Source organism: Micromys minutus (genome assembly GCF_963924665.1).
Source record: "Micromys minutus genome assembly, chromosome: 15".
NCBI lineage: Eukaryota > Metazoa > Chordata > Mammalia > Rodentia > Muridae > Micromys > Micromys minutus.
Genome location: NC_137984.1, coordinates 9,291,068 through 9,304,219, shown reverse-complemented (window position 1 = coordinate 9,304,219; position 13,152 = coordinate 9,291,068). Strand labels below are relative to the sequence as shown.

General features: G+C 34.8%; 1 protein-coding gene across 6 annotated transcripts in view; it reads right to left on the bottom strand.

Annotated features, from left to right (window-relative positions):
- The window catches only part of TRDN (triadin), a 357,916-nt gene that overhangs the window by 34,975 nt on the left and 309,789 nt on the right, over nucleotides 1–13,152 (bottom strand). For all 6 annotated transcript variants that reach the window (XM_080929343.1, XM_080929344.1, XM_080929341.1 and 3 more), the window contains exons 24-27: nucleotides 11,232–11,261; nucleotides 8,920–8,946; nucleotides 8,077–8,124; nucleotides 6,769–6,816 (exon numbers count right to left, since the gene is read on the bottom strand). In XM_080929343.1, the coding sequence (XP_080785469.1) occupies nucleotides 6,769–6,816; nucleotides 8,077–8,124; nucleotides 8,920–8,946; nucleotides 11,232–11,261 (153 nt within the window). The remainder of the gene's footprint in view (nucleotides 1–6,768; nucleotides 6,817–8,076; nucleotides 8,125–8,919; nucleotides 8,947–11,231; nucleotides 11,262–13,152) is intronic.

Here is a 13,152-nt window from a genome sequence, read left to right as displayed (position 1 = left end):
TGGTAAAGCAAGATTCTGATTTAAAATCACATCTCATAATGATGTTAGAAGACTTTTAGAAGGTCATAAATAACCCCCTTAAAGAAATACAAGACAACACAGGTAAAGAAGCTTTTAGAGAATTAGAGCAAAACACTAGCAAACACGTAGATGAATTAAATAAAACCATACATGATCTAAAAATAGAAATAGAAACAATAAAGAAATCACGAAGGATTACAATGCAGTAGATATAAAATCTAGGAAAGTGGTAAGGAGCCAAAGATGCAAGAATCACCAACATAATACAAGCAATAGAAGATCTCAGGGTCAGATGATACCACAAAAAAACAAACAAAAAAAAAACATAACAGTCAAAAGAATTGTAAAAAGCTTCTAACCCAAAACATCAAGAAAATTCAGAACAAAATGAGATCAAACCTATGGATGGTAGGTATAGAAGAGAGGGAAGCATCACAGTTTAAAGGTCAGTAACATCTTCAACAAAAGGATAGAAGCAAACTTCCCTAGATTAAAGAGCTGTCCATAAACATAAAAGAAGCCTACAGAACTCCAAATAGTTTGAGGCAAAAAAGAAATTCCCCCTGTCACATAATAGTAAAAACACCAAATGCACAAAAAAGCAGTAAGGGAAAAATAGGTCAAGTAACATATAAAGGCATAACTATCAGAATCACACCAGACTTCCAAACAGAAACTATGAAAGCTATACAATCCTGGGCAGATGTCATACAGATGCTAAGAGTACACAAATGCCAGCCCAGACTACTATATCCTGCAAAATTTTCTATTACTATAGATGGAGAAACCATAATATTCTATGACAAAAACAAATTTACCCACTAACTTTCCACAGATTGAGGCCTACAAAGCACAATAGATGGAAAACTCCAACAGAAGGTGGGAAACTACATCTCAGAAAAAGCAAAAAAGTAATCTTTTTCCTATTAACCCCAAAGAAGATAGCCACTCAAACAAAATTCCACCTCTAACAACAACAACAACAACAACAAAAATGAAACAACAATTATTGGGTGAAAATATCTCTCATCATCAATAGATTCAATTTTTCACTAAAGAGACAGACAGAGAGGTTACCTAATGAAAAGCCAGCATTTTGCTGCATATAGAAGATATACCTCAGTGACAAAGACAGACATTACTTCATAGTAAAAGGCTGGAAAACAATTTTCCAAGCAATTGGTCTTAAAAAAAAAAAAGCTGGAGTAGCCATTCTAATATTGAACAAAATTGAATATCAAAGAAAGGTTAACAAAAAAGATTAGGAAGGACACTTCATATTCATCACAGGAAAAATGCTCCAAGATGAACTCTCAGTTATGAATATCTATGCTCCAAATGAAAGGGAAACCTGAAATCCATAAAATAAGCCATACTAAAGCTCAAAGCACATATAGTATGTCACACAATAATAATGGGAAACTTCAACACACCACTCTCATCAATGAACAGGTCATGAAAACAAAAAGTAATCCAGGACACTGAGAAACTAACAGAAAATATAAACCAAACGATTTTAATAGATATTTTTAGAACATTTCATCATAAAACAAAAGACTATACGTTTTTCTCATCACCTCCAGTATTGGTACATTCTCCAATACTGACAAAACAATCAGTTACAAAACAGGCCTCAACAAATACAAGAAGACTGAAATAATTCGATGCATCCTATCAGATAATCATGACTGACTTAAGACTGGTCTTCAATAACAACAAAAACGACAGAAATCCCATATACATATAAAAGCTGAAAAATACTGTACTCTGTGATAACTTTATCAAGGAAGAAATAAAAAATATTAAAGACTTTTTAGAATTTATGAAAAGGAAGATACAACTATACAAACTTATTGAACACAATGAAGGTAGTACTAAGAGCAAAACTCATAGCTCTGACTGTCTCCAGAAAGAAACTGGAAAGAGCATATTACTAGCAGCTTGACAGCACACCTAAAATCTCTAGAGTAGTAAGAAGCAAATGCACCCAAGAGAAGCTCAGGGATGAAATTAATCAAGTAGAAACCAAAAGAAATAGACAAAGAATCAACAAAGTCAGGAGGTGGTTCTTTGGGAAAATCAACGTCATAGATAACCATACTAAGCAGAAGGCACAGAGAGAGTATCCAAATTAACACTATCCGAAATGAAAAGGGAGACATCACAACAGAAACTGAGGAAATTCAAGATCATCAGATCCTACCACAAAAGCCTATTCCTAACAATACTGGAAAATCTAGCAGAAAAGAACAATTTTCTAGACAGATACCAGGGACCAGAGTTAATCAGGATCAGATAAATCGTCAAAACAGTTCCGTAACCACTTCAGAAATAAAAGCTGTCATTAAAAGTTTCCCAGTCCCAAAAAACCTAGGACCAGATTGTTTTTGGCAGAATTCTATCAGACCTTCATAAAAGACTTAAGACTCAACCTATTCCACAAAAAAAGAACACTATCTAATTCCATCTATGAAACCACAATTATGCTCATATCTAAACCACACAAAAACCAAACAAAGAAAGGACTTTTCAGACCAATTTCCTTCATGAATCTCAATGCAAAATTACTCAATAAAATTCTAATAAACTGAATCTAAGGACACATCAAAATTATCATCTATCATGTTAAATAGGCTTCATCCCAGGGATGCAGGGATGGTTCATTATTAAAAAATCCAACAATATAATCCACTATATAAAAACTCAAAGAAAAAATACACAAGCATCTCATTAGATACTGAGAAAGAATTTTAAGTAACTCAACACCTCATCATGATAAAATTCTTGTAGACATCAGAAATTAAAAGCTCATAACTAAACATAGTGAAAGCAACAAACCATTAGCCAACATCAAAGTAAATGGAAAGAAATTTGGAGCAATCCCACTTAACTAAGGTCTAGACAAGGCTGCCCTCTCTCTGCCTCCCAATTCAGTACAGTACTTGAAATCCTAGCCAGAGCAATTAGATAACAAAAGGAGGTTAAAGGGATTCAAATTGGAAAGGAAGAATTCAAAATATCAATATTTGCAGATAATATGATAGTATACCTAAGTGACCCCCAAAAATTTCACCATGGAATCCTAATCCTGAAAAAGAACTTCAGCAACATTGCTGGATATAAAATTATCTCAAACAAATAAGTAGCTGCTCTCTCCTCAAAGGATAAACAGGCTAAGAAAAAATTAGGGAAAGGATACCATTCACAAAAGTCCCAAAGAATATAAAATACCTTAGTGTGACTCTAACCAAACAAGTGAAAGATCTGTATGATAAGAACTTCAAGTCTCTGAAGAAAGAAATTGAAGATCTCAGAAGATGAAAAGATCCCCCATGCTCAAGGTTTGGCAGGATTGATACTGTTAAAATTGCTATCTTGACAAAAGCAATCTACAGATTCAATGAAATCCCTGACAAAATTCCAATTCAATTCTTCATAGAGTTGGAAAGAACAATCTGCAAATTTATTTGGAATAACAAAAACTCAAGATAGTGAAAACTATTGAAAACAAACAAAAAAAAATCCCAAGCAAATTTTTAGAATTGAAGTTAGTCAGCTATTTTATTTGCGAGTTTAGGTCTTGACTGTGGAGAATGAAAAAATGTACACAGGATATTAATGATTGATTACTAGCACAGGAAAAATATTCATATTCATATATATGTGTTTTGTTTAAATATTTTCTTTACTTAATGTAAAACATTTTTTCCAAAAACTATTATGATAAAATAGCAAATACAATAAATCATAATGCCTAGTAAAATCTGATTAGAGATACAAAATGCACATAACATCTAAAACAATCTCTATATTCAGAATAAAATTATGCTGAAATAGGTTTTTTTGAAATTCTAAAAATTCACAAGATACTTCAGGGTAAAGCATGTATTAACACACCACTGTGAAAATTAAAAGATGGCATCATAAATTTACTTGAGCCTAAGAAAAAACAAACCCAAATGATCATATGAAAGGAAGTGAACTGATCTCATGCCTACAATTTATATGGACTACTTTCCCTTGTTTTCTTCCATAAAATATTTGACTTACTTCAATATACCTATATCATTCTCTGTATGAGCTGGTTTTGTGTCAACTTTACACAAGCTGGAGTTATCACAGAGAAAGGAGCCTCAGTTGAGTAAATGCTTTCATAGGATTCATCTGTTAGGCATGTTCTCAACTAGTAATCAAGTAGGGAGGGCCCAGCCCACTGTGAGTGGTGCCATCTGGGCTGGTAGACCTGGCTTCTTTAAGAAAGCAAGCTGAGCAAGCCTAAGGAAGAAAGTCAGTAAGCAACGTCCCTCAATGGTCTCTGCTTCAGCTCCTGCTTCCTGATCTGCTTGGGTTCCAGTCCTGACATCTTTTGGTAATGAACAGCAATGTGGAAGTAAATCTGAATAAACCCTCTCCTCCCCAACTTGCTTCTTGGTTATGATGTTTTTGCAAGAGTAGAAACCCTGATTAAGATATTCTCTCAGTATACAGGAAAAAATATTGCATAGATGTTTTGTTTTAGAACAACTATGAGCAATAAAACATGGCTCTGCAAAATAGTCACAGGAGGAAACACAAGACAGAATTGATCAGGGACTGAAAAAATGGTCATCCAAAGACTACCCCACCTGAGTATTCCTCCCATATGTAGCCAGCAAACCCAGTCACTATTGCTGATGCCAAGAAGTGCTTACTGACAGGAGCCTGATTTGAATCTCCTGAGAGGCTTTGAAAGAGCTTTACTGATACAGATGATGATGGTTGCAGCTAACCATCGGATTGAGCATGAGGACTACAATGAAGGAGCTAGAGAAAGAACTGAAGGAACTGAAGGGGTTTGCAACCTCATAGGAAGAACAACAACCAACTCCCCTGCCCCCAGAGTTCCAAGGGACTAAAACACCAAACCATGAGTACACATGGAGAAACCCATGGCTCCAGCTGCATATGTAGCAGAGGATGGCTTTATCTGGCATCAATAGGAGGAGAGACCTTTGGTCCTCTGAAGGTTTTTATCCCTAGTGTAGAGGAATGGCATGGTGATGAGGTGAGATTGGGTACATGGGAGTAGGAACAGATTGAGAGAAGAGGGAGGAGAAAGGAGGGGGATCAGAGGGGGGGAAAAGGAGATAACATTTGAAATGTAAATATATAAAATATCCAATAATATTAAGATAAAAAATAAAACATGGTCCCCTGAGTGATCAAGAGAGGTAAGATTTTCATCTAAGATTCAGAGAAAGAGACCATAAGGGGTTCAGGACATCAGCTCAGAACAACACTCGCAACTCTTGTTTATTTTCTTGGTTAATTTTCAAAACAGAAAAGTGTCTGAGTTTCTCTTTTTCCACAATAGAAATAATAAGATCATGTTCTAATAATCTGCCCTTAAGGTAGATCTTTAAATACAACTGAGAAACTTTCATGAAAGGAATGATTTGATTTGTAATGATATGTGATATGATTTATAAACAGGTTAGAGCTGCAACTAATTTGATTTTCTTTTAAAGTTTATTTATATTAATGTATGTCAATGTATGTGCCTGTTCTTGTCTCTGTTTATATTTTCACTCATTGATGCACTTATACTTTCTCTCTCTCTCTTTCTCTCTCTCTCTCTCTCTCTCTCTCTCTCTCTCTCTCTCACACACACACACACACACACACACACACACACATATACACATACACAGAAAGAGATAGACATACAGATAGTAGAGATAGAGAGGTAGATAGATAGATAGATAGATAGATAGACATACATACATACATACATACATACATACAGACAGACAGACAGACAGACAGACAGACAGACAGAGATTGATGAGTAATATATAGTAACCAAGTATGCACATTATGGAGGTCAGAGGACAACTTTTGGAAGTCAATTCTCTCCTCTTTTATAAGTATTGGAAAATAGGATAGAGTCATCTGGCTTGTATGCAAAACACGTTTAATTGATTGATATAATTCTCTGCATTTTGAGGAATTGAAAAAAATGTTATTTGATACCCAGGGGGCTCCCCCTTTACAAAGAAAAATGATAGGGGAGTAAGGGACAGGATCATGGGGTGGGCTGTGAGGGGGAAGATGTTAGTATATAAAATGAATGCATTAATAAATTAATGAGAAAATAAGATGAAAGACTAAGTTAGAATGCATGATGATTAATATGTACAATGGGTTTTCTAATACATTATATGTAAGTTTGTCAATCACATTCTGAAAAAAAATGTAACTTTCTACTGCTCTCAATGAAAATTATTTTGAAATTATTCACAATACCTCAATGTTTTGGAATTTATGGCTTTAAAAGTATACATTATTCACCTATAACAATTCTACAGGATAGCTGTGTAAACAAGAACAGAATAACAAAGCAAACAGACACGCCCATTTTCATGACGGAAGTGTCAGTGGCCCCAACCCTGGATTAAGAAGTCCTAGCCACTAATGAACCATGAATTGGAAGAATTAGTCTCAGTAATGAGCCTCCTATTGCTTATCCTATAGTAAGTTATCAGCCCTCAGCAAGCAACATTTAAAAGAATCAGCAGCAATAACAATCAAAGAAAAAGTGGTCATGAATAAGGAAGGTAGGGCCATAGGAGAGGTTGGAGGAAAGAAAGGAAAATGGAAAAGTGATGGTATATCTTAATTTATTTTTTAATTAAAAATGACATACACTTCATGCATACATGTGCATATCGAGACACAGGATCTGATGTCATAAAACAATATATTTACCTGTCTTTTCTGCTGTAATAGCTTTAACCTCCTTGGGAACTTTTTGTTCTGTGATAGCAGATGATAATACAAAGAGAAATTTAAAGCATATCAGTAGAAAGCAATAATGTATTCAAAGCTTGAGATTTCATTTAAGTCACTAAATTAACAAAAATAACTACAAGTTATTTTAGATCAAATGAAAACTCAAGGAGAGATCTGCCCAGTAGCTCTCTTGTTAAATTCTTGCAAATATAAGTGATCTTCCACCCTGTGCATCTGAACCCTGCCATTTTTCTGTGACTTAATAATACTTATATAGAGAGTATTTTTATTCCTGTATAACTCATTTTTACTGTATTAAAAACAAAAACATAAATTCTGAATTTCCATGTGCTGATGACATTCTAAAAGGTTGTATGTCAAAGCAAAGTGATAATTCCATTTAAAATTAAACTCCAGAAGTATTGTTCACAGAAGTTACCTGTCTGTTTAAATATCCTATGCAAAAAGTTTTGCTGAATTTAAGAATTTAAAGGACATAAAGTTTGTACTAGACCAAAAACTGTGGGGGTAAATCATGTCCTCTCTTTATACCCATTCCCATGTATTTCTAAGAAAAGACACGTTATTAAGACAAAAGTTAATATTTCAGTAAAGCTATTAACTACCTCTAAGATTATATTATTTTACTTCTGTCAGTTAGGCAGCCATTTTGATCTCTCCATTCTATTGTATTCATTTTACTACTATTTTATTTTCTTATATTTAGGTCTCTCCTCTCTCTCTCTCTCTCTCTCTCTCTCTCTCTCTCTCTCTCTCTCTCTCTCTCTCAGATCCACTACATATTGACCTTCTTACATCCAATTAAAAATATAAGCAATATTTTATGTTTTATTTAAAGAAAATATATTTTCAACTCCTCAACACACCCTGCCTACCCATATTCACAAGATTGAGACATACTTCAATGGGAAGCCTTGATTGACAAATAAAATTCTATAAAGTAACTGAAAATAAGCTTCATACTAGAATTTCTATTCTTAAATTGAACCTAGCTATTGTTTCTGTAAATTCTGCGTCTTTATAGTCATGGCAGATTGTTTCACTTGTAATTTCCTCAAACCCCAGGGAAAAGGGTAGAAGTAGAAAACAAGGAAGGAGTGTGTATTATGGATGTGGATTTGCCAAATGGTCTTGGAATAGGGAACTCATAAGTTTCAGGCATGAGTTATCACGCTGATTGTAGATCTGACTCCACAACCATCCTTTTGAAATAACTAGGACAGTATGAGACAACTGGATGCTGCAATACCACCTGTGAAATACCTGGTTTGACATGAGTAATAACTTGCTCTGGTCTGGTGATGTTCTGTTCTGAAAGTAAGAAAAAAGATATATCAGATATTTCAAAATTTTTTAAAATATTACACAATCAGTACTCTCTATGATTTAGGCCATTGATTTATAAAATTGAAATAACGAAAGTAACAAGAAAATGGCTGCATCTAGAGAATATCATCCTGAGTGAGATAACCCAGTCACAAAAGAACAGACATAATATGCAGTCACTAATATTGGGATGCTAGCCCCAGAGGCTTGCACTCCCCCAGAAACAACTCACAGACTGTATGAAGTCCAAGATATAAAGAAAACAAAAAAAATAATATATATACAAAACAAGAAGACTTTGACTATTTCCATGTTGCATTTTGTTTTGCATGTACTTTACGCTCCTTGTAACTATTAGGTTTTCAATGCATACTGTCAAGCACTTGAAAAAATCAAGTACTGACTAAAAAATATATTCACATAGTTTTATGTAAAAATTATTTTAATATCTGAAAAAACAGTACTGACAAAACTGTATAATTTTAAGCAAAAAATGTTTAAAATCTGTACATTTATCTTTACTTTGTAAAATAAAGTCGTTAAAAAATATTTTAAAATTTTGGGCCTATCCAGTCTCATGTTAAAGTCCCAAAGGCTCTGTTTTGGAAAAAATAGTATATGCAAAACTTTATATTTACATGGCACCTATAATTTTTAGATCACAAGTTTTTTTGTAAAGCGTAACTGTTGAAGCAAGATTAAACTTTACAATTTTGGAAATGTAAAATGCTTTTTAAAGAGATTATATTTGAAAATCACAGGAGAAGCCTATGTACATACTGTGAGTTTGGCCTTTCTCAGAAGATGCTGAAAGGATAAGAAGTTCATCAGTTACTTGATAAATATGCTATTTTAAAACAACTAATGTAAGTTCTAAATGGCATTATAAAAAACTTACTTCTAAAGACTCTTTTTATTGCTGGACCAGTTATATGGTTCTGCAGGTATGTGGGCTTACTCACCATCAAACCTAAGCTTACTCCTCATAAACAACAGGATGGAAGGAATGAGTTAATTCCAAGAAGATGTCCTTTAACCTCAACCTGCTAACCTTGGCTTGAGTAAATGCATATACTCTCTCTGTCTCTGACTCTACCTCATCTCTCTTTAAAGAAATAAATTTAGTTTAAAAAATTAACATTAAATTCTGGTAAAGCATTACTTACCTCCAATAAACAAACAAACAAACACCAGGAAATTAATCATAAAAGGGTAGATGGACATTTATATGCTCTGTTGCTTGCAAATATATTATTTACAAGTGCATCCGGATACTCATTCTGACTAGGTGGAAGGTAAATGCTAGTGTTGAGTGGAACAACATGACAGTCCTAAACATACATCTAGATTTGGATTCTTAGATTAGGTTAATAAGGAAACATTTTACTATATCTCTTCTCACAATGAAGGAATGTCTTCCATAGGGCTGAGGGCTTTTAGAAACTTGCCCCAGGGTGGTAACTACTTTGTTCTAAGAGGACTTAGTCCTGACGTTATACACACAAAAAGAGGTCACTCTGGTTTTTGGTTAACATTCCAGGTTAGTAAAATGATTTAATTAGCCTAAGATGATTTCTTAATAGTGTTACACAGAGTACAGAAAAAGCTTAATCGCCTTGTAGAATTTTATTTCATCTGTTAGCTAAGATATATTGAAGAACTAATTGCATGAATTTGGCCTTCTGAATCATCTTCATTACTCACTGTATTGAGGATAGCACTTGCTGTGCTGTATGGCTCATAATGATGAAGTAACTGTGGCGTGCTCAATCAATACTTCACAAGACGCTACCTGGGGTATAGTCATTGCTCTTCAAACACCCAAATAGCCCATGATTTTGTGAATTTGTGACTCTAGTAATTACTGACTAAAATAAATTAACAAAAATGACAAGGATCACATTTAATTCCAAACACCCAGAAGAAAAAATTCTAACTTCTGGCTTCATTGCCAAGTTTAGTATGAATCAGTGGTTCTCAACCTGTGAGCCATGACTCAGTTGGAGGTTGCATACCAGACATTTACATTACAGTTCATAAGATTAGAAAGTTACAGAATGAAGTAGCAACAAAATATTTTTGTTGTGGCAGTCACCACAACATAAGGACCTGTTTTAAAATGTTACAGTATTAGTCATGTTGATAACCACAGGAATAAAGCCATACAGTTGACATATATTGCCACCTGGAAGTCTAGATTTCACTTGAGTACTGGGAAATAATATCAGGCATTAGAAAGAAAAAGAATATCACAAGGAACTGAGAGATTTTTAATATGTGAGTAGGTGGTAATATTTTCAATTCCGGCAAGTAAGCACCAATCCTTGACAATATTTTTCTAATTTATTCATTTATTTACAATCAAAATACTGTCCCCTCCCAGTCTACACCCTCGCAGAGTCCCTAAGCACATCCCTCCTCCTCTTCTCTGAGAGGTTGTTCCCTCTCTATCCACCATTCTGGTGCATCAAGTCTCTTCAGGGTTTGGCATACCTTCTCCCACTTGGCCAGACAAGGCAGCCTATTAATGATACTGTTATGCTCTAGCATAACTGTCCTCTGAGAGGCTCCACTCAGCAGCTGACTAAAACATATGTAGAAACCCACAGCAAAACATTGGGCTGAGTTTGGGACTCCTATGGAAGAGTCAGGGGAAGTATTTCAGGCCACAAAGGGATAGAACTCCACAGGGAGACCAACAGAATCAACTGACCTGGACCTGTCAGTGCTCTCAGATACTGAGCCACCAACTGAAGTACATATAGGACAGGACTGAGACTCCAGGCACATAAGTAGAAGATGTACAGCTTAGTCTCCATGTGGGTCCTCCAACAATTGGAGAGGGTGCTGTTTCTAAATCTGTTGGGTGTCTGGATAGTCCTTTGCATAGATGGGCTGCCTTTTCTGGTCTACAGATCTACAGAGACTTGATGTACCAGGGTTGGGGAATACCCAGGGAGCTTCACACTCTCAGAGGGCTAGTGGAAGAAGAATGGTAGGGATTCCAATGGTATTGGAAGAGGGGCAGTGATCTGGATGTAAAATGAATGAATGAATAAATAAATAAATGGAAGAAAATAAAATAGTGTCACCTAGTTTTGGCTCCTTTTTAACTTGTGGCTCTGAAAAGAGAAAGAAAGAAAAAAACAGAAAAAAGCAAAAAGTTATCATTTCCAATAATTTCTATTCATTTTTCTCCATAAAAAATGAAGAATTTTCCTAAGAATTCATTTTATGGTGCTTTGTTAAAGAAATATTAAGACTAAGCGTAGTCATTAAAAACTTGCTATACACTTGTCTGTCATTAAGCTGTAGTTTTAAAAATGTTCCTCAGGTGAACAGATACTTAGGTGTTGATTTAAACCTAAATTGTCTCCTTAGTTTCAAGCTACCTATAAGAAATAGTTCCTAAATAGCAGTAGGCAAAACATTTCAACAACAAAATTGGAAGAAATTATTTCAAATATAACAGATATTTGGGAAGTTTAGAAATTTGGGAATATTAAGGCTTATATTTATCCCTACAGACAGGTTGAGACTTTAGCATCAATACTAGTGAAGTGACATTATTAGAAAATTGGGTTAATGCAGATATAATTAATTAGTATGAGATGCAAACCTGCTAGGATAGGGTTAGTCCTCTTAAGAGATAGATAGGGAGAAAGTGGATATGTGACAATGGTGGTAGAGATTGACATCATGAGCTTAAACCCCAAGGAATTCATAAACTTTGGTAACCACTTAAATGAGAGGCAAGGAAGATATTTCTGCTAAGCTTGGAAAAAGAGTATTGGACAGGGCCAGAGAGGTACTGAAGACTGACTTCATCCATGATGGCCTAGCATGGGCCATACAAGCACCAAGCTCACCTCTGTATGCTTGCATCCAATTATGATGGGGCCATATATATGTCAATCTGGTAGATGCACTGTGTGACAAGCACCAAATCAACCTGTTTAAGGTGATGGCAAGAAACAAGGGGAATGGGCAGGCTTTTGTAAAATCTAACGAGAGGAGAAGCTACAGAAAGTTATTGGCTGCAGTTGTGTAATGGCTAAGGACTTGCTAAAGAATCTCAGGCCAATGATGTCATCAAGAAATACTTAGAATTCAAGAAATGAATACATAAAAATTTGACTCAAAAAAAAAAAAAAACCCAAGAAAATGTAACAACATTATGGAACAGAGACAAGATAAAATGTAGAGATGACTAAAAAGGGTGCCACTTGAAATGAGAAGGGCTCTTTTATTATAGTTGGAAACAGATCATTATGAACTCAGATGTACACAGGTATTAATATCATTTTTCCCCAGTGCTGATGTAGATCACCTAAACAATGACATTGCCATCTGGAATCGTAATTAAGTGAAATTAAGTGTAACTAAAATTAACAGGTAGAAGTATAGGAGATGTTATGGTAAGCAAGATTTGACATTGTAGGTATGGTATCAATATATTTGCTGGTAGGAAAGCCATAAATATTTTCTGGCTACTCAACAGGCTTTAATATAATCAGGTGTGTACTCCAAAAAGATAATTATCTTGAAGTCTTAATCTCTAAAGAATGAAAATGTTATCCTATCTTGAAATATGCTTTTGACAGATGTGATTAGTTAGGATATAAAAACAATGGGAGTGTAGGTAGGTCCATCATTAACTGTAATTGGTATTCTTAACATGAAAGCAACAAAGATGCTCATGGAAAAGATGGACATGTAACCCATGGAGACAGAAGATATTCTGTGGGGTGGGAGGAGCACAGCAAGAATGCTGGTAAACATTAACAGTCCAAAATGGCAAGGATCAATTATTCTCTGTGGGTTTCAGGCAAACATGGATGACGCAGCCCACTGATTTTATCTTAAGACTTCAGTAAATAAAGAAGTAAACATACATTAAGAAAATTCATCCAGTCTGTGATATTTCATTGACAACAATTCTACATCATGAATGTATCTGACAAGAACAAGTTAATATTTTAATTGTTTCATAATCAGAAGCTGTGTGTTCTT